The 25,406-nt window shown below is 37.8% G+C and overlaps 1 protein-coding gene, 1 long non-coding RNA gene and 1 other non-coding gene across 11 annotated transcripts in view; 1 reads left to right on the forward strand and 2 right to left on the reverse strand.

Moving 5' to 3' along the window:
• Positions 1-25,406, reverse strand: part of LOC141581635 (uncharacterized) — a 76,706-nt gene that overhangs the window by 42,479 nt on the left and 8,821 nt on the right. For all 6 annotated transcript variants that reach the window (XR_012514393.1, XR_012514391.1, XR_012514394.1 and 3 more), the window contains exon 2: positions 11,052-11,192. This is a non-coding gene — a long non-coding RNA (uncharacterized LOC141581635). The remainder of the gene's footprint in view (positions 1-11,051; positions 11,193-25,406) is intronic.
• CPB2 (carboxypeptidase B2) overlaps positions 1-25,406 on the forward strand; it is a 49,929-nt gene that overhangs the window by 15,957 nt on the left and 8,566 nt on the right. For all 4 annotated transcript variants that reach the window (XM_039473115.2, XM_074387737.1, XM_003934356.4 and 1 more), the window contains 5 exons: positions 1,032-1,140; positions 4,933-5,034; positions 12,450-12,554; positions 19,329-19,439; positions 21,635-21,728. In XM_039473115.2, the coding sequence (XP_039329049.1) occupies positions 1,032-1,140; positions 4,933-5,034; positions 12,450-12,554; positions 19,329-19,439; positions 21,635-21,728 (521 nt within the window). The remainder of the gene's footprint in view (positions 1-1,031; positions 1,141-4,932; positions 5,035-12,449; positions 12,555-19,328; positions 19,440-21,634; positions 21,729-25,406) is intronic.
• LOC120365838 (small nucleolar RNA SNORA1) lies at positions 16,143-16,275 on the reverse strand. Its single transcript, XR_005580682.1, has one exon. It is a non-coding gene; the product is annotated as a small nucleolar RNA SNORA1 (small nucleolar RNA).

Here is a 25,406-nt window from a genome sequence, read left to right on the forward strand (position 1 = left end):
TCTTCCTCATGGAGTTTCCTGTACAGTATCTCCTCTCCGTTTCCACTCCCCAACTGCCAGTATCTTCCTGGTGGCCTGGCCCCTTCCTTGAGATCAGGCTCTTTTTTGCGTATCAATGGGTGGCCTCTGGATAATATGCTATGTTAATTATTAGTAATGTATTATAGAGCATACTATAGGTGTGTACTGTTTTCCAGGAACTGTCCTGAACCTTTCTATTAATTGACATAGTATCAATTAATCTTTATTTAACCCTGTGAAGTAGATGCAATCCCCATGATATCCATGAAAAAATTATCCTTACTTATAAAGGAATTTTTCAGGGTAAATCAGAAAGAACATGGCAGAGTTAGGAATTGAGCTGAGATCTTTCTGATGTCAACGCTGTGGCTTTTATTTATTGTCCTAAATAAAAGTAAAGAACCCTTTATTAGTATGACAAGCTAACTTTCAGCTTGTCCATCTCAGGTGACAGAATGCCTTAATTCAGTTCAAATATTTGTCTGGGTAACAAATATGGTACTCTGAAGAGAAATTGAATGAGATGCCTTTCCTGTACTTCCCTTCTCCTGTTCTGTTTTTTTGGTTCTGCAAAACATCTGGTGCAGGTCAATGTGGGGGTGAGGGAGGGGGGAGAAAAAGCTTTTCTGCTGCTTCTTCCTCTTTAACTGAAAACAGGATAATACCGAGTTATTCTGAATTGAAGAAAGGTACATTAATCCATATGTTCATATAAAAGACACTGAAGAATCACCATTGAGTAATGTTGGTCATGGTGGGAAAGGGTGGTTGTTTTGGAGGTCCCAAAAATACACCTCGTAAGAGCTTCTTTGTCTCTAGTGCCCACGTAGGCTCTTCTGACAGGGTTTGTCCATCAGTTGATCACAATGTGAGATGTCGTGCTTTTACCTTGATGAAATGTCTGTTAGGTTTCTTAGTGATTTTTTTCTTCATGCTGTGCCTGCAATGGGCCATGTGGGAAGGTCCACCCTCTGCTTGGAAACTACCTCACTCTCTGTTTCATCACCTAGTGTCTTGCTGGCAGATGTGAAAGATCTTATTCAACAGCAGATTTCCAATGACACAGTCAGCCCCCGAGCCTCCTCATCGTACTATGAACAGTATCACTCACTAAATGAAGTAAGTCATCACACAGCTCTTCAGAGCTACTATTTTCATTTAATCAGCATTGCCATTTCAACCAGGGGAATATCCAAGAATCATAATTGGTGGAGGATGGTAAAAAAAAAAATCACACATAGGTTAATTACATGATAGTCATTCATTTTTTTGGTAGATATCTTCCCTGGGAAAATTATATCATATTTGGTAAACTGTAGGATGTTTGTCTACAGCTAAGAGTATCTCTAACTGTTGGGAGTAACACTTTATGCTATGGAACAACAGAAACTAAAGAATAGGGGCTTTTAATTAAAACTGCCACCAAAAAAATTGCCAGTCTAGTTAATCATGTCTCTTTGGACCATTACCCGAATTTTACTAATTGCCAGATTAGCTCACTTAATTAAAGGAATGTATTCACTTATATTTAATACACTATAACTAATTGTATTTTATTCCCTTAGAAGGAAGCTATTTAAACTAATAATAATGCCCGTGTTTTAATCTTTAAGAAATTGGATATGTTTTTCTCTCAGTACTTACAGGTTCCACTCCTAGAGGGAACTTGAGTAAGATGTTGATGTACAGGTGAGACCTCATCGAGCTTTCACATAATCTACTAAAAGCCATTTCCCTATATTTGTCAGTTGAAAGAATAAATTCCTTGCAGGACTTTCTTTTTTATATGGTATTCTCCAAGTAGTAAAAATACCTTGATGCCCTTTTACAAGAGTATGCTGCTATATTGCCTAATATAACTACTTTTGTCATCTTTGACTAGGTGCCCAGAAACTATTAGGGACCATATCCTATTTTTAAGACATCTAAGATTTAGGTAATGAGAATCAATTTTATGTATATAATCTTTAAAAGCATCTGTTCCTTCCCAGTTAATTAAGCCAGAAAGTATGCTTCTAGAATGTGTGCCTGATAGATTGAGGGGGACTTACAATTGCACCCCCTTTTAAAAAATCTCTTCTATATCTATGCAACTTAGACCACCTCTCTCCAGCATCCATCAGCAGGACTGCATGAGCAAACTTGATGCAGGCAGCCTCCATAGGTAGGATTTGCAAAATACAGCACGTGAAACTGTCACTGCTGTGATAAGTTCGGTGGGGAGAGAGGAATACCATAAACAGAAGTATTTTCAAATGTCTGTAAATCATATTTTAATTCTTTTCTTTTTTTTTTTGAGACAGAGTTTCGCTCTTGTTACCCAGGCTGGAGTGCAATGGCGCGATCTCGGCTCACCGCAACCTCTGCCTCCTGGGTTCAGGCAATTCTCCTGCCTCAGCCTCCTGAGTAGCTGGAATTACAGGCACGCACCACCATGCCCAGCTAATTTTTTGTATTTTTAGTAGAGACGGGGTTTCACCATGTTGACCAGGTTGGTCTCGATCTCTCGACCTTGTGATCCACCTGCCTCGGCCTCCCAAAGTGCTGGGATTACAGGCTTGAGCCACCGCGCCCGGCCTTATTTTAATTATTTTCTTCAAAAAAGTTGTTTTCTTACCATATCTTCAGGAAAAAGTTGGAATGACACAGAAGGAAAAAATAAGCACATGGCTCTATTAGTTTGCTAGGACTATGGTAATGAAATACCACAGACTGTGTAGCTGAAATCACAGAAATTTATTTTCTCATGATTCTAGAGGATAGAAGATCAAGATGTCAGTAGCTTTGGTTTCTACTGAGGCCTCTTTACTCAGCTTGCAGGTAGTTGCCATCTCACAGTGTTTCATTCCTCAGAAGGCCATTTCTTTCCTTTTTGTTTTTTTTTGTTTGTTTGTTTTTTGAGACAGAGTCTCAGTTTGTCACCCAGGCTGGAGTGCAGTGGTAACCTGTACACCTCCTGGGTTCAAGCAGTTCTCCAGCCTCAGCCTCCAAAGTAGCTGGAACTTAGAGGCACATGCCGTCATGCCTAGCTAATTTTTTGTATTTTTAAGAGAGGATTTCAGCATGTTGGCCAGGCTGTCTTGAACTCTTGAGCTCAAGTGATCTGCCCACCTCGGCCTCCCAACGTGCTGGGATTACAGGCGTGAGCCTCCGTGCCTGGCCTCATACGGCCTTTTGTTTGTGCACGTGCATCCCTGCTGTGTCTCTCTGTATATCCTAATCCCCTCTTCCTACAGGGACGCCAGTCAGATTGGATTAGTGCCCACTCTAAGGGCCTCATGTTGATTAGATCATCTCTTTAAAGGCCCTATCTCCAAATACAGTCACTTTCTAACCTACTGGGAGTTAGAGATTCAACACTGGAGAAAGGGGTACAAAGTTTAGTCCTTAACTATGACATTCTAGAAAATGTCTTGTACTTCTCTCTCCACCCCGACCCCTATCATTTTCTAAGCGGTTCACAGGAACCATAACAATTTTGCTCTCAGAACATTCCTCTAAGTGCTTCTCTCCCTTGGATCAGTGGTCCCTCCATCAGCCCTGCCTACAAGATGGCCTGGTGGGCAGCAGAGGTTATTTTGTCATTGACTCACACCAGGAGACCTTAAATAATCTGGTGTAGGGAGAAAGAAACAAATGGCCAAAAATTACTTCTTAGAAGAAATGGCAAAAGAAAAGAGTTCTTCAACAGATGTCGTTATTATCTCAGCTTAGTTTGAGAAATGAATAGAGTTAAACTGCCTTCATATTACATATCCTCCCGTTAGATGAAATCTACTGAAGTATCAATGCATACATTAATTTTTTGTGGTAGCTTTCTCAGATGTATTTATGCCTAGAGGAGTAACGTGGGAAATGGAGTTTCGATGAGGAAATTGCTGATGGTTACATTTCTGACACCCTAGACACTGATAGGGTCGGTACTTAATGGCAGGTGGGCCTTCCAGGAGCCCTTAATTCTCAGCACGGGGACAACCACCCACAGCTACCACTCATGCTGGTTATGCTATCTCAGAGAACCCAAGGATAAATGGTGCTCCAGTTTTTACCAGCTAGGATTGCTATTTGAAATCATCTCTAGAAAAATTCCCATAGATAAAGTCAAGCATTAATTATTTCCAATTCAGAAAGTATTAGAGTTTAAGAATGGACCCTGGAAAGTCGGTCCACATTAAAACATAACCCAGTTCAATCCCAGCAACCCCAAACCAGACAATAATTCAACACTTGCTTTGAAGTGGGTGCTAACCTAAAGTCAGATTTTTTTTTTGCTTTTTCCTTCCTCTGTTATCTAGACAAACCTCAAACACAACTGGACTTCCACCCAAGAGAGAGGTCCAGAATCAATCTACTTCTTGGGGGGAGAACTGGGTTCGTCTGTTTTTCCTCCAGATCCCTCTTTGCCTCTCATCATTCTGTCAATCTCACCGTGCCTGCGCAGGTCCTTAGTGGGAAGCAATGATGCTTCCATTCATCCTGCGTAAAGATGGCGCTCAGGGCTCCCTTCACCTTGGAAAGGGCATTTTTAAAAAAGTTCCAAAAAAAAAGTGAACTTTTAAATGAATGATAATGAGAATTTCATACACAGGGGCAGTAACTCAATGTGATGACTTTAAAAATAACTTTCAGGGGCCATAGTTTAAAGATTAACTTTTTTTTTTTTAACCTTCTTATAAGTTTCTTAGCACTTTTTCACTCTTTCTCAAAACCTTGACACTTATCAAAACTAATTTTATCAATTTCCCTAAACATCAGAAGAAACACCCTGCCCTAAGCGCTTTAGCTCTTCATGCATTCCACATACAGTGTTTGACAGGAATCTCCTTTCTCTGAGGAAGTTGTCTGCTTCCTCTGGTCAGGGAAATGCTTTGAGCTTGTTTCGTGACTAACCTCTGGTTTCCATTTTGCTAGATCTATTCTTGGATAGAACTTATAACTGAGAGGCATCCTGATATGCTTAAAAAAATCCACATTGGATCCTCGTATGAGAAGCATCCACTTTATGTTTTAAAGGTATGTTGTAGGGAAAGTCGTGGATCTTTCAGTGTGAGGGGAGGGATTAATTCTCCAGTGGTGCTTGTTAAAACTTGAATTTCTTTTCTTTGAGTTCTGAAAATATTTGCATTACAAGTGTTCCTCAATTTTAATATCTGGCTATTTAGGGGTTGATTATTTCCTTTAAAGTTTTTCCCATTAATAATACAGTCTTGTCCTGGTCTGTATGTCCTAATCTCTTCCTACAAGGACACTAGTCAAACTGGATTAGCACCCAGCCTAAGGGCCTCATGTTAACTTAATCACCTCTTTAAAGGCCCTATCTACAAATACAGTCTGCAGGGGTTAAGGCTTCAGTTCTAGATGAACTCCAGTTCTAGAATTAACTCTGTCTCTCCTTATGTGACATCAGATAAGCTATTTAACATTTCCATAAAATGAAAGAAGTGATGTTTATTTTTTTAAGTCCCTGTTTTATTTTATCTTAGTGGATAAACACTGGTGCAGCTTTTTGTTGTTAATTTCCAAAAATTGACACATAATAATTGTACATGTTTCTGAGGTACATGTGATTTTTTTCTCCCTCAATCAAATCAGGGTATTTGGGATAGCCATCACCTCAAACATTTATCATTTCTTTGTGTTGGGAACATTTCAAGTCCATCTTCTATTTTGAAATATACAATAAATTATTGTTGACTCTAGTCACCCTACTGTGCTACTACACACTAGAACTTGTTTCTTCTACCTAACTATATTTTTGTACCCACTAACCAACCTCTCTTTATCCCCCTTTCCAGCCTCTGGTAATCACTATTCTACTCTCTACCTCTATAAGATCAACATTTTCCACTCCCCATATCAAAGAGAACATGTGATATTTGTCTTTCTGTACATAGCTTATTTCACTTAACAGAAGGACCTCCAGTTCCATCCATGTTGCTGCAAATGATAGGATTTTACTCTTTTTATGGCTGAATAATATTCCATGTGTAGATGTACCACCTTTTTTTAATACATTCATCTGCTGATGAACACTTAACGTTGATTCTATCTCTATCTTGACTATTGCAAATAGTGCTGTAATAAACATGAGAGTGCAGATATCTCTTTTGTATAGTGATTTCCTTTCTTTTCAATTCATACTCAATAGTAGGACTGCTGGCTTATATGGTAGTTCCATTTTTAGTTTTCTGAGGAACCTTCACACTGTTTTTCTTTCTTTTTTTTTTTAAATTATATTTTAAGTTCTAGGATACAAGTGCAGAACGTGCAGGTTTGTTACATAGGTACACACATGCCATGGTGGTTTGCTGCACCCATCAACCCGTCATCTACATTAGGTATTTCCCTTAATGCTATTCCTCCCCTAACCCCCCACCCCTGACAGGCTCCAGTGTGTGATGTTACCCTCTCTGTGTCTGTGTGTTCTCATTGTTCACCTCTCACTTATAAGTGAGAGCATGCGGTGTTTGGTTTTCTGTTCCTGTGTTAGTTTGCTGAGAATGATGGTTTCAAGCTTCATCCATCTCCCTACAAAGTATACGAACTCATCTTTTTTGTGGCTGTATAGTATTCCATGGTGCATATGTGCCACATTTTCTTTATCCAATCTATCATTGATGGGCATTTGGGTTGGTTCCAAGTCTTTGCTATTGTGAGAAGTGCCACAATAAACATACGTGTGCTGTGTCTTTATAGTAGCATGATTTATAATCGTTTGAGTATATATCCAGTAATGGGATTGCTGGGTCAAATGGAATTTTCTATTTCTAGATTCTTGAGGAATCACCACACTGTCTTGCACAATGGTTGAACTAATTTACACTCCCACCAACAGTGTAAAAGTGTCCCTATTTCTCCACAGCCTCTCCAGCATCTGTTGTTTACTGACTTTTTAATGATTGTCATTCTAACTGGCATGAGATAGTATCTCAGTGTGGTTTTGATTTTCATTTATCTAAAGACCAGTGATGATGAGCTTTTTTTCATATGTTTATTGGATGCATAAATGTCTTTTTTTTTTTGAGAATTGTCTGTTCATATCCTTTGCCCACTTTTTGATGGGGCTGTTTGGTTTTTTTCTTGCAAATTTCCTTGTAGATTCTGCATATTAGCCCTTTGTCAAATGGACAGACTGCAAAAATTTTCTCCCATTATGTAGGTTGCCTGTTCACTCTGATGATAGTTTTTTTTTTTTTTGCTGTGCGAAGCTCCTTAGTTTAATTAGATCCCATTTGTCAATTTTGCCTTTTATTGCCATTGCTTTTGGTGTTTTAGTCATGATGTCTTTGGCCACGCATATATCCTGAATAGTATTGCCTAGGTTTTCCTCCAGGGTTTTTATGGTTTTAGGTCTTACATTTAAGTCTTCAATCGATCTTGAGTTAATTTTTGTATAAGGTATATAGTATAAGGAAGGGGTCCAATTTCAGTTTCCTGCATATGGCTAGCCAGTTTCCCAATACCATTTATTAAATAGGGAATCCTTTCCCCACTGCTTGATTTTGTTAGGTTTGTCAAAGATCAGATGATTGTAGATATGTGGCATTATTTCTGAGGCCTCTGTTCTTTTCCATTGGTCTATATTTCTGTTTTGGTACCAGTACAATGCAGTTTTGGTTACCGTAGGCTTGTAGTATAGGTTGAAGTCAGGTAGCGTGATGCTTCCAGCTTTATTCTTTTTGTTTAGGATTGTCTTGGCTATGTGGGCTCTTTTTTGGTTCCATATAAAATTTAAATAGTTTTTTTCTAATTCTATGAAGAAAACCAGTGGTGATTTGATGGGCATAGCATTGAATCTACATTACTTTGGACAGTATGGCCATTTTCACAATATTGATTCTTCCTATCCATGAGCATGTGATGTTTTTCCATTTGTTTGTGTCCTCTCTTATTTCCTTGAGCAGTGGTTTGTAGTTCTCCTTGAAGAGGTCCTTCACATCCCTTGTAAGTTGTATTCCTAGGTATTGTATTCTCTTTATAGCAATTGTGAATGGGAGTTCATTCATGATTTGCCTCTCTGTTTGTCTATTATTGGTGTGTAGGAATGCTAGTGATTTTTGCACACTGATTTTAAGCTGAACAACTTGCTCTGAATGACTACTTGGTAAATAATAAAATTAATGGCAGAAATAAATAACTTCTTTGAAACCAATGAGAACAAAGATACAATGTATCAGAATCTCTGGGACACAGCTAAAGCAGTGTTTAGAGGGAAATTTATAGCATTAAATGCCCACAGGAGAAAGCAGGAAAGATCTAAAATCAACATTGTAACATCACAATTAAAAGAACTGGAGAAGCAAGAGCAAACAAATTCAAAAACTAGCAGAATACAAGGAATAACTTAGATCAGAGCAGAACTGAAGGAGATAGAAACAAGAAAACTCCTTCAAAAAAATCAATGAATCCAGGAAGCTGGCTTTTTGAAAAGATTAACAAAATAGATGGACTACTAGCCAGACTAATAAAGAAGAAAAGAGAGAAGAATCAAATAGGCACAATAAAAGCTGATAAAGGGGAGATCACCACTGATCCCACAGAAATACAAACTACCATCAGAGAATACTATAAACACCTCTATGCAAATAAACTAGAAAACCTAGACAAAATGGATACATTCCTAGACACATACATCCTCCCCAAGACTAAACCAAAAAGTCAAATCCCTGAATAGACCAATAACAAGTTCTGAAATTGAGGCAGTAATTAATAGCCTACCAACCAAAAAAAGCCCAGGACCAGACGGATTCACAGCTAAATTCTACTAGAGGTACAAAGAGGAGCTGGTACCATTCCTTCTGTAGCGATTCCAAACATCAGAAATACAGGGACTACTCCCTAACTGATTTTATGAGGCCAGCATCATCCTGATCCCAAAACTTGGCAGAAACACAACAAAAAGAGAAAATTTCAGAGCAACATCCCTGATGAACACTGATGTGAATATCCTTCAATAAAATACTGGCAAACCGAATCCAGCTGCACATCAAAAAGCTTATCCACCACAATCAAGTTGGCTTCATCCTGAGCACACGAGGCTGGTTTACATATGCAAATCAATAAACGTAATCTTTCACATAAACAGAACCAATGACAAAAACCACACGATTATCTCAATAGATGCAGAAAAGGCCTTTGATAAAATTCAACACCACTCCATTCTAAAAACTCTCAATAAACTAGGTATCGATGGAACATATCTCAAAATAATAAGAGCTCTTTATGACCAACCCACAGTGAATATCATACTGAATGGGCAAAACCTGGAAGGCATTCCCTTTGAAAACCTTTGAAATCGTGTTCATTGAAACAGGCACAAAACAAGGATGCCCTCTCTCACCACTCCTATTCAACATAGTATTGGAAGTTCTGGCCAGGGCAATTAGGCAAGAGAAAGAAATAAAGGATATTCAAATAGAAAGAGAGGAAGTCAAATTGTCTCTGTTTGCAGGTGACATGATTGTATATTTAGATAACCCCATCTTCTCAGCCCCAAATCTTCTTAAGCTGATAAGCAACTTCAACAAAGTCTCAGTACACAGTTTTTCATAGTGGCTCTACTAATTCACATTCCTACCAACAGTGTACAAGGGTTCCCCTTTCTCCACATCCTCTCCAACATTTGTAATTGCCTGTCTTTTGGATAAAAGCCATTTAAACTGGGATGAAATGATATTGCATTGTAGTTTTAATTCACATTTCCCTGATCATTAGTGATGTTGAGCATTTTTTTCATATATCTATTGGCCATTTGTGTGTCTTCTTTTGAGAAATGTCTATTCAGAATCATTTCTCATTTTAAAAATTGGATTACTTATTTTTTCCTTTTGAATTGTTTGAGTTCCTTATATATTCTGGTTACTAAGTCCTTGTTGGATGGATAGTTTGCACATATTTTCTCCCATTTTTAAATTTTCACTCTGTTGTTTCTTTTGCTGTGCAGAAGAAAGTTTTCAGCTTGATGTAATCTGCTTTATCTATTTTTGCTTTTGCTGACTGTGCTTTCGAGGTCTTACCCAAAAAACCTTTGCTGAGACCAATGTCTTGAATTGTTTTCCCAATGTTTTCTTCTAGTAGTTTTATAGTTTTAGGTCTTACATTTAAGTCTAATCTGTTTTCAGTTGATTTTATATATATAGTGAGAGATAGGGATTTAGTTTGAATCTTACGAATACAAATTTTCCCAGGACCATTTATTGACAAGACTATCCTTTTCTCAATATATGTTCTTGGTGTCTTTGTTGAAAATGAGCTGATTGTAAATCTGTGGATTTATTTCCAGATTCTCTATTTTAATCCATTGGTCTATGTGTCTGCTTTTATGTCAGTACCATGTTGCTTTAGTACTGTAGCTTTGCTCTTTCTGTACAGCATTACTTTGGCTTTTTCAAGATCTTCTGTGGCTCCATATGAATTAAAGAATTTTTTTCTCCTTCTGTGAAAAGTGAATTGGTATTGACAGGAATTGCACTAAATCTGCAGATTACATTGGGTAGTATAGACATTTTAACAATATTAGTTCTTAAACCCGTGAACATGAGGTACCTTTTCACTTTTGTGTGTGTGTTCTCTTTAATTTCTTTCATCAGTGCTTTATTATCTTCATTGTAGGTCATTTGCTTCTTTGGTTAGATTTATTCCAGGTTTTTTTTTTTTTTTTTTTGGTCATTGTTAAATGGTATTTCTTTTTTTATTTTTCTTTCAGGTTGCTTGCTATTATTGTATATAAACCCTACTGATTTTGTGTGTTGATTTTATAACCTGCAATTTTACTGAATTTATCAGTTCTAACAGTTTTTTGGTGGAGACTAGGTTTTTCTAAATATAAGATCATGTCATCTACGATCAAGGATAATTTGATATTTCCCTTCCAATTTAGGATGACTCTTATTTCTTTCTCTTACCTGTTTGCTCTGGTTAGTATTTCCTGGTACAGCTTTTAAAACCAAAGTAAGAAATGAACAACAAATCTTAGTGAAGGACAAACAGCAGAAGAAGGCTGAAGTCCTATGCAACTCACACCCATTTACCTTGAAATGAAGCATGAAGATACAGCCCAAAGCATCAGTTCTCTGGTCTCTAGTTCTAAACTTCCACATGCAGCTCTGACATGTGCTGGGTCTAGCCCCGCAGGGTGCAGTGGGTGTTCTTTTGTGTGAGGAGACAATAGACTGTAGAAAAGAAAGAGACAAGGACACAGAGATAAGCGAAGAATTCAGCTGGGCTCAGAGAACCACTGCTACCAGAAGGGCGGAGTCCAGCAGTGGCCCCGAATGCCTGGACCTGCTGATATTTCTTGTATACAGGCAGGGGCGCAGGGTCGGAGACTGACTCATCTGACATGATTGGTAGGGGTCAAGCGAATCACATTCTTGCAATACGGGGGGCCACGTGGGTACAGTTCAGGGGGGCTACATGGGTATAGTACAGAGGGTCATGTGGGTATAGTACAGAGGGCCCCTCCTTCTCAGGTAGCCACTGCAAGGAGGGAAGGCACATAAGTCAGTATCTTTCTATGCACTTATCGGAGAGATCAAAGGCTTTTAGGATTCCTCTATTCTTACTGCTCACAGCCTCTAAGAATTTACAAGGGAGCATCGGGTGGGAAAGTGGAACATGAAGGTGAACAAGGATGGTGACCATCGGAGCACAGCACCACGGAGAGGTGTTTAAGTCCTTGGATGTCTGTGGGCTGGCCTGGCTAGTGTCAGACCTTCCTCAAGAGCCAGCAGACCAGAGTTTTCTCTGAACTCTCTAGTGAGAGGGAAACTCTCCCTCATAGCCTGCTAAGTAATGGGTGCCTTATTCTCACCTCCTGATCACTTCTCACAATGTCCCTTCAGTTCCGAATTATATTTCACTTGATTATGTCTATACTATAAGACTAAAAGGTTCCTACACTAAAGCCAAGATTAATAGAGAATGATGTAATAAGATTGATTATATAATTGATTATGTGATTAAAGCTAATATCTATTTGGTGTCATTTCTATAACTAAGTAATCAGTAAATATATTATTGCTATAAGGAAGTAATCAGTACATCTATTTGGTATCATTGCTACAGCTAAGTAATCAGTTATTTATTATGCTGGGACAGATTGTGCCTTCAGTCTCTTGCCACGGCACCTGGGCAACTTTCTTCCCACAGACATGACTGCATAATTGTAGGAGGATAAAACCATTTTAAATCAAAGAGTCCTGGCTTCAAACTTGTTTCAATTCACACCAGCGTTGCTACCTTATCTAGTGTCCCTTAATCTCACCAGTGTTTAAATTTCCCTTGATAATTTTCAAAGAAATGCAGAACAATGTGCATCTCAGAGATTTGCTGATACTATTAAATATAAGCACTATATAAATGAAAGTTATTATCCTGAAGCTTATTGTTATCATTTTTGCTATTTTTGGGGTTTTCTTTCTGAGCAGGTTTCTGGAAAAGAACAAACAGCCAAAAATGCCATATGGATTGACTGTGGAATCCATGCCAGAGAATGGATTTCTCCTGCTTTCTGCTTGTGGTTCATAGCCCATGTAAGTATTCACATTCCCTTAACCACATTTCTCAGTATGGTACCCAAGATCACCTGTGTCAGACTCGACTGGGATGTTTATTAAAATGCATTTTCCCAGGTCACGTTATGAACTGTAGATTATGAATCTACAGTTTTTCACAAGTTTCCCAGGTGACCTTTATGCATTAGTAAGTTGAAGAACATGACTTCAATCATTTAAATCGCCCAAAATATTGTTGGTCTTTTCTACATTTCTGCCTAGAGCTAAACAGTGGAAAATGATTAAGAAATAGCATATTGATTATAATATGTTTACTAAGCAGAAGAGAGGCCTGAAAGAGTTACTTAAGTTGCGGCCAAATTAGTTTATCTTTTGGGTTTAATTATCCAGACATCTTTTGCCATTTCTGCCCTTGGAAATTGAACATAAAGCACAACACTACAAAGGGGAAACAGAATATGTTTTCCCATATGTCATAAAAGGGGATTTTGGGCTGGGCGCGGTGGCTCAAGCCTGTAATCCCAGCACTTTGGGAGGCCGAGGCAGGTGGATCATGAGGTTGAGAGATCGAGACCATCCTGGTCAGCATGGTGAAACCCCGTCTCTACTAAAAATACAAAAAAAATTAGCTGGGCATGGTGGCGTGTGCCTGTAATCCCAGCTACTCAGGAGGCTGAGGCAGCAGAATTGCCTGAACCCAGGAGGCGGAGGTTGCGGTGAGCCGAGATTGCGCCATTGCACTCCAGCCTGGGTAACAAGAGCAAAACTCCGTCTCAAAAAAAAAAAAAAAAAAAGGTGGGGGGGGGGTTTGTCCCTGAAGAAAAGTTTTGCATCAAAAGAGCCATATATAAGACAAATTGTATGTCAGAAAAGTAAAAGATATAATGACTATTAACCTCCCTCATAAATGAAAACAGTAAAAATTATGCTTCAAATCCTATAAAATTGGCATATATGTCCTCTGTACTGATTTCTACAAAGAGTCACTGCCACTGAAAAAATAATTCAAAATATGTGTCCTTCTGGTAATGGTTGCTGTAGTCTTTGCATTCACAGATACACAGTAATGGCATAGATGAGTTAGGAAATTAAGAGATTGGCATTTATTAAATACATCAAGGTAAAACTGTTTCTGCCTTTGCTGGACCTTGACAAATGCCACATCCCTATTTGTCTTCATTCACTGTGATGATATCTTCCATCCTCCACCACCCACGGATGGGAGCTGCAGCCTCCCTGAGTCTACTGGAAATTCCCAACCACCATTGGTACTACCTTGTCCAAATAAGGATGGTTCCAACTGACCAGACCCTTAACATAGCCCAGTCACATGATGATCTGGAACCTTTCCCAAGTTGAGTAATTTGGTTATTTTATGAAGTGAAGGGAGCAGCAGTTAATAGAGAGATAAAGGTACAAAGTAGGAAAGCAAGAATATTTATTTTTCATTCAATCACTGAACATGGAAGGGCCAAGAAGGAACCTCGATTCATATTGACTCTAATTTATATTAGTGATGTTGTCCCTAATTACTGCCCTTCTTACCCTGACACCTCTGCCCTTCTAGTAGACATCCTACCTTTTACTCCACCCACTTACGGAATCCTTGTAAGATTAAATTCTTTAATCTATAGATATTTGTAAATTGCCAATGACGTTTCGGATCCTGGAAACACAAAGAGGAATAAAATATAGCTCAAGGATCTTATAGCTGAGTATTTTGCTCCAACAATGTGAACCTAATTTTTGTAGCCCAAAGAAACATAATCAATAAAGTCTTTTTCAATGGACATTTAAACTCCATTCTTGCCTGCCTAAAACTAATTCAGATCATCTGACTCTCTTAGTGCTTCAAAGCACTGGAGGAGGGAAAGTAAAATAAAATATTTACCTTTCAAAAATTGTGTAGGTAGGTTTTATATTCACCTACATAGCACCTACAAGCTGAAGCACCCAAAGGCAAATTGAAATCTTAGATTTTAAGTCTTTTGCTCTTTTCTATAACTCAGTAAGGATTTCAAAAATCTTACAGTCTAGTCTCAGAGAAAATCCACTACAGTACACTCTGAGAAGCGTGAGGCCAGTCATATCTTTCTAAGCTTCTTGTTCATATACTCCCAGAAGATCTAAATTTATCCTTCTGCAAAGGCAGAGCTGAGACTGATTTGTGCATGATTGCAACACCAAGCCAAAATCCAGCACAGGGGCTGGCACACTGTAGGACTCAGTGAATATGTGTGAACCATCACAACTTGCCAAGTACTTTTTCTGCCAGATGGCTTTTCTCACTGCTAACCTTCTGCCAAACCTCTGCCCTAGAAAACTCGTCTTTTGCACACAAAGTTAGAGCTCTACAACCTCCCGGACTTCACAGAATTCTCTCTGCCCCTCCTCACCACAGCTGACACATGACTTAAGGACACTGCTTCTTGGTGGCTCCTTCAAGTAGAGGGGCTGATCTTTCTTTCATATCACCATATGCTGAGAGGCCTGGAGGAGTGGATCAGCATTCCCCTGTCCTGTTACTACCACTGATCCTTCTCTTCTCAGAAACTTACATAATCTGGTTGCACTGTTACATTTTTTATTGCTGTCTTGCATTGACGTTCAGAGAATTTCCTGGTACCTGCTTCATAATTCTTTATTCTCCTCGAACTCTTGCCATCATTCTGAGTGAACTCAAAGTCCATGTGTGAGTCACCTCACAACATATCTTCACAGTTCCTTATTCACTGTTCTACTAAAAGTCATTTCAACACCTCTTTAGTAAATTTCTCCTCTAGCTGTCCTCTGGATCACAGAAATAATGTTTGCTAATCCTTAGATCCAGAATATGGCCATGGACAGCATCAAGGAAGGTTAGAAGAAGCCATTTAGCAATGCAACTTCTTAATTTCATGTCTTCTTTCATTTCTCACCCCTACGATGACTGCTTTTTTTTTCTTTTTTTTTTTTTTTTTTCAAATTTAGTAAAGTGTTTCCAGTTCCTACATAGATCTACATCCTTTTAATTTATCAGCCCTTTTCCCGGAATACTTTCTTCACTAATTGGTTCCATCACAAATTCATCTGAATCTCAATTTCTTGCCCTCTTGACCTGCTCTTCAGGAGTTCTAACCCCGAACACTCCATAGAATTAACCATCCTTTTTCTGAGTCACCTTGTACAACTTGCCATTGTTTATTATCATATTTATGTTAGTAGCATAGAATTGCTGCTTTTCCCTTTCCAACTCATCACTTCTATTAGCTTTTTGAAGGCAGAGAATGTCTCTAAAGTAATTTTTTTGTTCCCCATAACCTGGTATATTGTTTGGTCAACATAACTGATGCTCAATATACCTTGTGGAATTTGAAATTTAAATTAACGTTGCAAGTTTAGGCTGACATACAATTTTGAGTTCCAGTGGGTATCTAAACAGTACCTACTGTTGGGATAAATACTTTATTGCCATTGGCTATGGTTCAAATTATACAGACATATATAGAGACTGGAGTAAAAACTGAGACTGATAGCTCTTTGATATATTTCTAATGGTAATGAAAACGACATTTTGTTTTAAAATCTTCCCTTCATGTATCTTTTTTTTTTCTTTTTAGCATAGCAAAATGTTACAGGTCTCATTGTCACCACTGCAATACACATACAGTCGTGGAAGCATAACCTGTCTCAATTTAGCCACATTAACTATTTTTGGAAACCATGATCAGCAGTGCCCATTCTCATCTAGAATGAGGCTCCTTTCATGTGTCTTATATATTTTTTTCTACAACCCCATTAACTGACATATATGTCTTTATGTATGAGTTTATTATCTGTCAAATGGTTATTGGTGAATTCCTGGGTAGGAACTGTTGTTGTTGTTTAGGGCCACGTTGAGGGCAAAGCTTGAGTGCACCCCACGCAAAGTGAGAGGAAGACCTGAGTGATCACTGGCCACAGGCCAGCTGAGGGGAATCAATCCCACCCTCTCATCACTCACTCAGTCTTACACTTTTCCTCATGGCCCGCTATTCTCATTTTTTTTTTCTTTTATACAGATGCTTCTCAACTTATGGTGGGGTTATGTCTCAATAAACCCAATAAACCATCACAACTGAAAATATTTTAAGTAAAAAATGCATTTAATACACCTAATCTACCAAATATCATAGCTTAACCTTCCTTAAATGTGCTCAGAACACTTACATTAGTCTACAGGAGGTGAAAATCATCTAACATGAAACCTATTTTATAAAAAATTGCTGAATATCCCATATCATTTATTAAATGCTGCACTAAAATTGAAGAATGGAATGGTGGCATGGGTACTCAAAGCATGGTTTCTATTGACTATACATTGCTTTTGTGTTACTGTGAATTCAAAAAATCATAAGTGAAACCATTATACATTGTGGACCATCTCTAGTAGAACAAGATTTCAATAATGTTACTTGCCATGTTGGTAACATACCTTCAACAAAAATTTATTTATTGTCTTTTGTGTGACAGACAAAATTTCTTCAGCCACTTTGGAAAACAATGTGAAAGTTCCTCAAAAGATAAGTATAGCATTACTATATGACCCAGCAATTCCACTCCCAGGTGTATACCCAAGACAATTGAACACATATGTTTACAAATGATTATAGCAATATCATCATAATAGTCAAAAAGTGGAAACAACTCAAATTTTTATCAACTTATGAGTAGAAAAACAAAATGTGGTATATTCATGCAATGAACCATCAATCAGCAATAAAAAGGAATGAAGTATTGATTCATGCTACAACATAGATGAATCTTAAAAATACTATGCTAAGTAAAAGAAACCAGACACAAAATGCCACATATATTATTCCATTTATATGAAATGCCCAGAATGGGCAAAATCCACAGAGATAGAAAGTTTATTAGTGATTGCCAGAGACTTGGGGAAGTGGCGGGAGGGAATGGGGAGTGAGTTCTAGTGAGCATAGTCATGGGTTTTTATGATGAAATGTTCCAAAAATCAAATATTGGTGATGGTTGCACAACTCTATGAATACACCAAAACCTCCTGAATTTCACATTTTAAAATGGTGAATTTCTGAAATGTAAATTATATCTCAATAAGCTATTAAAGAAAAAATGGGCACCCCTTTCTTTGAGATTGTAGCTATAGCCACACTTGAAGGTGTGGCTTAACACACAGCACAGACTATATTTCAGCCCTCACTCACTCTTTCTGTCTGGATTCCTACCTATTAAATAAAGAAATAGGTAACATTGTTCTGGGCCTAACATTGGTCATCTCTCAGAGCCTAACCTTTTGCAGAAAGATTCTTATCCAATCACAGGTAAAAGTAGGATGGAAATTTTAAAAGTGAAGCAGAAGAAGAAACCCATCATGCTACATCTATTAAAAGTTTGGCCCATGTTGTAGAAATGAAAATAAGAAATCTTTTATCATTTGCCTTATTATTTTGAAAGGAACAGGCTCTCCTAATAATTTCTAATAATGAATGCTACATTATTACTGAAAAATGATGCTAACATACATTTATATATTTGTAGCATAAAGACATATTTAACTGGTTGCTCAACTATTTAAAACATGGCTTCCTTCATCCTACAAATTTTGCTTCCTTTTCATTAACCTTTCATTTCTGACCTACAGTAGATTTTAAAACAACTTTTTTCTTTCCTTTCTCTCAGATTTCATAAGTATTTATTCATGGCAAAGAATTTTAATGTGACTCTTGTGACTGTTCCAGGGAAATATGAATTTTATTTTAAACATTTAAAGGGAAAATGGTGAAGTTTGTAAAAGGCTTGTTTTTATTTTGTCAATAATGAAAAAGACATTTCTTAACAATATCTTCTGAGTAAACTTTAAGGCAACAAACAACTGTACACCAAATTAAATATTTAACATAATTAAGGGGAAATGATTTGACCAGCTATAATTTGTCTTTATAGTTCTCCTGCTGGTACATTTTGTCATTTTGGGATAAACTTCTCAGTCGCCAAATTTGGATGCCATTGGATCGCGTTGTAATATGTGCTGCTAGGCTGGGTGACTCTGAAGTAGAGAGGAACAAGTTTGAGATTATGTCTGTTAGGAATTCATAGTCAGTACCTAGGAAAAACTACCCCAGTTCCAAAGCTAGATGGTCAAATGCTTGGGAAACACACTCAATTCTAGCAAAACTTGAGCTCCACAAGTTCTAAGGACAATGTACCAAATATCATGTAATCACATCTGGGGATAAAACAAGATAGGTAGTTTAAGCTCTGATGAGCATGAATTACGGAAAAAGGAGCTAAACTACAGTGATGAGTTATGACTACGCCTCACTACTAGTAATGAGTTATGACTACTCCTCATTACTAGTAATGAGTTATGACTATTCCTCACTACTAGTGATGAGAGGGTGGGATTGATTCCCATCAGCTGGCCTGTGGTCTATGATTGCTCAGCTCTTCCTCTCACTTGGCTCACTTTAGGTTTTTGTTTCCTTAAGTCTTCATAGTGGGCTCTATGGCTTTAATAAAAAGTCAATTTTATTTCTTAAGGCAAATTTAGAAAGCTTATCATTCGATTTTTCTGTTTTCATTAACTGGGAAGACTGTACCACGTGCAAGGCATTTATCACTACTTCATAACAGAGTACGCTAAATTCAGTTCTTCTGAGGAATTAGCATTTTTTCTGAAAGTTAAATCTGCAAATCTAAACATGCCAAATGACTTAAATAATAATAATTAAAAAAAGAAACTAAGTTCAGAAGAACTTAAAACATCTAATTAAACATACTTGATTTAATTTGCAGATAACTCGATTCTATGGGACAGTAAGCGAATATACCAATCTTCTGAGGCACATGGATTTCTATGTTATGCCAGTGGTTAATGTGGATGGTTATGACTACACATGGAAAAAGGTAGGAGAAAAGGCAAAGAAGACAAATCATGCTCTCCTTGGGGACATGGGATATACAGGTTAATTATTCATAGAATTCTGGATCTAGGCACAATGGCTTTATTATTAAACATTTTTCTTAACTTTTGTGGAAAATGTCAAATATATATAAAAGTGCACATAATTGTATAATAAACTTCTATCTACCCATCACAGAGCCTCAACAACTCATGACCAACTCATGGCCAGTCTTGTTTCATCTGTCTTCTCTCTACCCACTTCTACCTTACTCATTTTATTTTGAAATAAATACTAGGTACCGTATCATTTCATCAATAAATATTTTAGTATAAATTTCTAGAAAAGGAACTCTGAAAAAAATAACTATAGTATAATTATACCTTAAAAATTAACCATTTCTGAATATCATAAAATATTGTCAGTCTTTCCAATTGTATCATAACTTTTTTTTTTTTTTTTTTTTTTTTAAGATGGAGTCTCACTCTGTCACTTAGGCCAGAGCGCAGTGGCAGGATTCTCCTGCCTCAGTCTCCTGAGTAGCTGGGATTACAGGTGCACGCCACCATGCTCGGCTAATTTTTGTATTTTTAGTAGAAATGGTGTTTCACCATGTTGGCCAGGCTGGTCTCAAATCCTGACCTTGTCATCTGCCTGCCTGAGACTCCCAAAGTGCTGGGATTACAGGCATAAGCCACCATGCCCAGCCTGTATCATAACTTTTTTAAAAGTATGCTTCTTTGATTCCAGATCCAAATAAGGCTTTTACGTTATGATTGGTTTATATGTCTTTTAATTCTATTTTAATCCATGGACTCCCATTCTATCTTTTGCTCTTTCTATTTTTTTTCCATGCAATTTATTTGTCAAAGAAAAGAGTTTCCTATTATCAGGATTTGCTAATTGCATTGCCATCTTGTAGTTTAACATACTCTTCTGTATTTTCTGGTTAATCAACGTCGTGATTTATGTAAAATTATTCAAGCAATATGAAATACTATGCTTTCTAATATAAAGGGGGGCACATAGAAACATAGCTAGGTATATATAAGTTTATGAAAACCTACTTGAATAGCACATATAAATACTAAGAGAAATAAGATTAGTTGGAATGATTGCAACCATGGAATTGCACATGAATTATTTCGTGTAGGAGGTAATTTATGCAGAAGAGATGGAAATGACACAGGAGATTGATGAAAAAGTCATCTCTGGTGAGAGGAATACTGTAACTGAAAAGTTTGTAAGTGGAGGTGGGCAAATGCCAAACTAAGTAAATGAGAATTACCTAGCATGATGCCTAACACAAAGCTGGTGTCCAATAATTGGTCATATCTGTAAACTGATAATATTAAGTATATTTACAGTTTAACCTGAATCATAGTAGAATTCAGTCACCCTTTAGATTTCCAACTTCCCAACTGTTCTTTGCATCATCACCTTATTATTAATTCCTGCGGTTTGAGAACTTAATATCCCCCGGACCTACTGCTGCCACTGAACCACAGGCCTGGGAGTGGCAGCAGCCTGGGAGGCTTGGCAGAGGGTTGGTGAGAGTAGGAGAAAAGGGTGCTACATCATCCCAAACTCAGAACTTAAACAAAGTCTGTGCAACTCTTTACATGACCAGACTTCCCCAGTTTGCCCCAAGAACCCAATAGGCAATTTGCTTTATACTTAAAAACCAGAGCAAATCAGTACAATCGAAGAAGACATCAGACTACAGGTGTCTTCACATCTCCACCTTTTCTAGCTCTGAAAGGGGAGTGGTGAATTAACCTAAAGAGAACATTTTAACTCATGACTCAGTGCTGAGTTGTGATACAAAGTTATTTTGCTTTTCTTCGAAAGAGCTCAAAATGACCCTGTGCATAAAATTAATGTAAAGGAAACAAGACTAAACAAGAAGGCTAATAAGCAGCCTAGTGGAACAAAATGAAATCTTTATTTATATCAGTCAAAACTGATCAAATATTACCATTTTGTTTGGTTCAACTAAAATAGTCTGAATGGATGTGATTGAAACCCAGATAGCAATAGGGACCATGCAAAGGAATATTGCAATGACAGTGATGTAATAAAGCCATGCAAGGTATGGGACTGAAGGCAACTCTGGCTGCCTGGTCTTTTAAATGTGTATCTTTCCTTGGGCCCTGAACATGGCCACCCAGGTTGTCTATTTGTATTTTGTTTATGTAGAATCGAATGTGGAGAAAGAACCGGTCTTATTATGCGAACAATCGTTGCATCGGAACAGACCTGAATAGGAACTTTGCTTCCAAACACTGGTGTGGTAAGTTGTTGGCTTTATTTCTTGCCATGTCTCTTTGCTGAAAGGGTGATGTTCGCACAGAGAAAGGCCCATGAATTCAAATTAAATACAGAGCTGGCCTATCTGAATCAGGGAATAATTTAAATAACAAACACTTAGGTAAATACAATGCTACAAAGGTTGACCAGAGTCAGCAAATCACTTTGGCCTCTCCTTTCTCCTGTTTTCCCATCTTTAAAATAAGAACGTTGAATCAGTTCTTTAAGAGCCCTTCCAGCTTCAAAATTCTAAAATCTATTATCCTGGAATAATAAAGACGTAACAGTTAAAGATCCTATTTTCATGAATGAAAACATTCATCATTAGAGTTTCAACGACTTGGGATGGGGAGACATCTCTTTTTTTTTTTTTTTTTTTTTCCTGAGACAAAGTCTTGTTCTGTTGACCAGGCTGGAGTGCAATGGTACAATTTTGGCTCACTGCAGCCTCCACCTCCCAGGTTCAAGTGATTCTCCTGCCTAGCCTTCTGAGTAGCTGGGACTACAGATATGTGCCACCATGCCCGGCTAATTTTTGTATTTTTTTTTAGTACAGAAGGGGTTTCACCACGTTGGCCAGGCTGGTCTTGAACTGCTGGCCTTAAGTAATCTGCCTGTATCGGCCTCCCAAAGTGCTGCGATTACAGGAGTGAGCCACCATGCCCAGCCTGGACCCCACTTTTTTAATTGTACAAGTAAATGTTTACTTCTATAGTGTCTGAAGCCTTTTTTTTTCACTATTCACTTTATTTCTTTAATAAAGAAAATACAAAAATTATTAAAATATTAAAAATAGTATAAAAAGAAGTACTGTAGAATTTATTATTTCTTAATTGGAATCAAGGCATTTGATGATGTTGAGTTATGCATTCAAGAACAGTCTGCTTTCAGGAGTTTGAAGATTTTTCTAGGAACTAAAAGTAGAATTACTGTTCGACTCAGCAATCTCATCACTGGGTATATACTCAAAGGAAAATGAATTGATCTACCAAAGGGTCACAGGCAATTGTATGTTCATCACAGCACTATTCACAATAGCAAAGACATGGAATCAATTTAGGTGTCTGTCAATAGTGAATTGGATAAAGAAAATGTGGTACATATATCTCCTGGAATACTACACAGCCATAAAAAAGAACAAAATTATGTCCTTTACAGCAACATGGATGCAGCTGGAAGCCATTATCCTAAGCGAATTAACACAGAAAATAAAGTACCATATGTTCTCACTTATAAGTGGAAGTTAAACATTGAGTACACACAGACATAAAGAGAGAACAATAGACACTGGGGACTTTGAAAAGGGGCAGGAAAGCAGAGAAAGGGGAAAGGGTTGAAAAAGTACCTACAGGGTACTGTGTTCACTATTTGAGTGACGGGTTCAATAGAATCCAAAACCTCAGCATCACACAGTATATCCATGGAACAAACCTGCACATGTACCCCCTGAACCCGAAAACAAAGATCAGTTTGCCTTTAAGGGGGTAGGTATTAGTTCACTTTCTCTTCCCACCTACTCAACATTATTTTTCATAGTATTACCTTTAAGAAACAGCTACAAAAGTAAACTAATCTAAGGATGAGTATGCATCATCTGTATTTTTTGGAAGTGGGCACAGAGAGTTCCATGGGGCCCAAAAGGGAGAAAAGCTATTGTACCCACAGGAATATCCTCTTCTTCCCAGACCTAGACCCTACACAATCCTATGCATATAATTTTGCCTATTTCCTTTAAAAGAAGTAAAATTTCATGATTTTAAACATTTTATCAAAATTCCAGAGTACCTATTAAAACCTCACAACATTCAGCCTGGGAAAGCTGATTGCCAAAACAAAAGAAAACCAAATCTCACAACAAAGTACTTACCTTATTTCCTTATTTTTTCCCTGTCTAGTTTAGAAACTCCATGTGGACAGAAACCGATAACCATTACCTAGTACAGTGCCTGGCACAGGAAGGGTCCTCATAAGATATTAACTAAATGAGCTTATGAATGAATTTAGTTGCTCTAAGAGATACAGATGCAGCAGGAACTCAGAGGAAGAAGCAGTTCATCCTGACTTAGGCTCCAGGGAATCATTTAGTGGTTTTTCCCCTAAGAAACCACTCATGCTCCCAGAGGCCCAAAGGCTGCTGTGGCACTGGTAACAGGCCAGGGATTCACAGAATCAGCAGCGATGTAAAAAGAATCTGAGTAAATAGAGCTGACAGTTACTCGGTGCTGAACCATCAACATAGTTCATCTCTTAGATTTCATTATCTACAAATCACGGATGGAGGAACCCAGACTGAAAACAGTTAAGTCCCTTCCTCAAGAGCACATAGGAAGTATATGCAAGTACATGGCAGAGCTGGGAATATAAAGCCAGGCTGACCGACTCCAAATTTAGGAAATTCTTCTATATCTGACATTCTTCAGTTACCAGTTCCCTTTTGAACTTTTGATTTTATCTTCAAGCTCTTTTGGTGCTTGATTTCACTTAATATTTTTCTTGGTGAAGTCAGTGTTATTTAATTTGGATAGCTAAGTAGTCAAAATATATTCTGTTATTGTCATCAAGAAATGTCTCAGCCCCCTCTTACGCATGGTGTTATATATTGTTATGTATCACAAGAGTGAAAAACAGAAACAGAAGCAGCAAGCATACAGGTTTTTAATTTTTAAAAAATCCCCAATAAAATAAAAAGTAATTGTAAGGAACTCTTTTGATTACCAACTGTCCCAGTATCTATTCAGTACTATGTAAGTAAGACAGTGAAAAAGAAGAATTTAATCTTACCTTTCTCATCCCTACAACTAGAATGTGCCCCTATGATACTTTATATCAAGGATCTAAGAAAGACCTCACTTATTAATGGGAAGTGACATATCAAGCCTACTCATTTTATACTCCTCTGTATTAAAATTGTGTGTCTGTGTGCGTGTGTGTGTGTGTGTGTGTGTGTGTGTTGGAGATGAGAGTGGAGGGTAGGTTGTAGGGGTGTCTTCATCTTCTCAGGCTACTATAACCAAATACCATAGGTTGGGTCGCTTAAGAAGCAATTTTCTCACAGTTGCAGAGGATTGGATGTCCAAAATCAAGGTGCCAGCAGATTGAGGTCTTCCTGGGGATTCTCTGGTTGGCTTGTAGATGGCTGCTGTCTCTCTGTGCCCTCACATGGCCTTTTCTTTCTGCACAAACCTCCCTGGTGTCTCTCTTTATTCCTATAAGGGCACCAGTCACATTGGATTAGGGCCCCACACTTACGACTTCATTTTACTTTATCTCCTTAAAGGCCCTATCTTTAAATACAGTCACACTGAGGCTTCGGGCTTCAACATAGGAGTTTTAGAAGGATGCAACTCCATTCATAACAGGAGCACATTGTGAGAACCTTTGATCTCACACTTCCTAAGACAGCACCACACATTTTCTAAGAGTTCAACTACAAAGTTTTTGCAACTGGGTTGAATGGAAAATCCTTTATTTCTTTCTCTAGGAGTGTTTTTTAAAGTTCTTTTTTATTGTGACAAAATACATGTAATATAAAATTTGCCATTTTAACCATTTTTAATTGTAAAATTCAGTGGCATTAAGGACATTCACAATCACTACATCTATTCCCAAAATTTTTTAGTTGTCCCAAAGAGAGATTTTTGCCTATTGTAACCAGTAGGCA

Source organism: Saimiri boliviensis, chromosome 16 (genome assembly GCF_048565385.1).
Source record: "Saimiri boliviensis isolate mSaiBol1 chromosome 16, mSaiBol1.pri, whole genome shotgun sequence".
Classification (NCBI taxonomy): Eukaryota; Metazoa; Chordata; class Mammalia; order Primates; family Cebidae; genus Saimiri; species Saimiri boliviensis.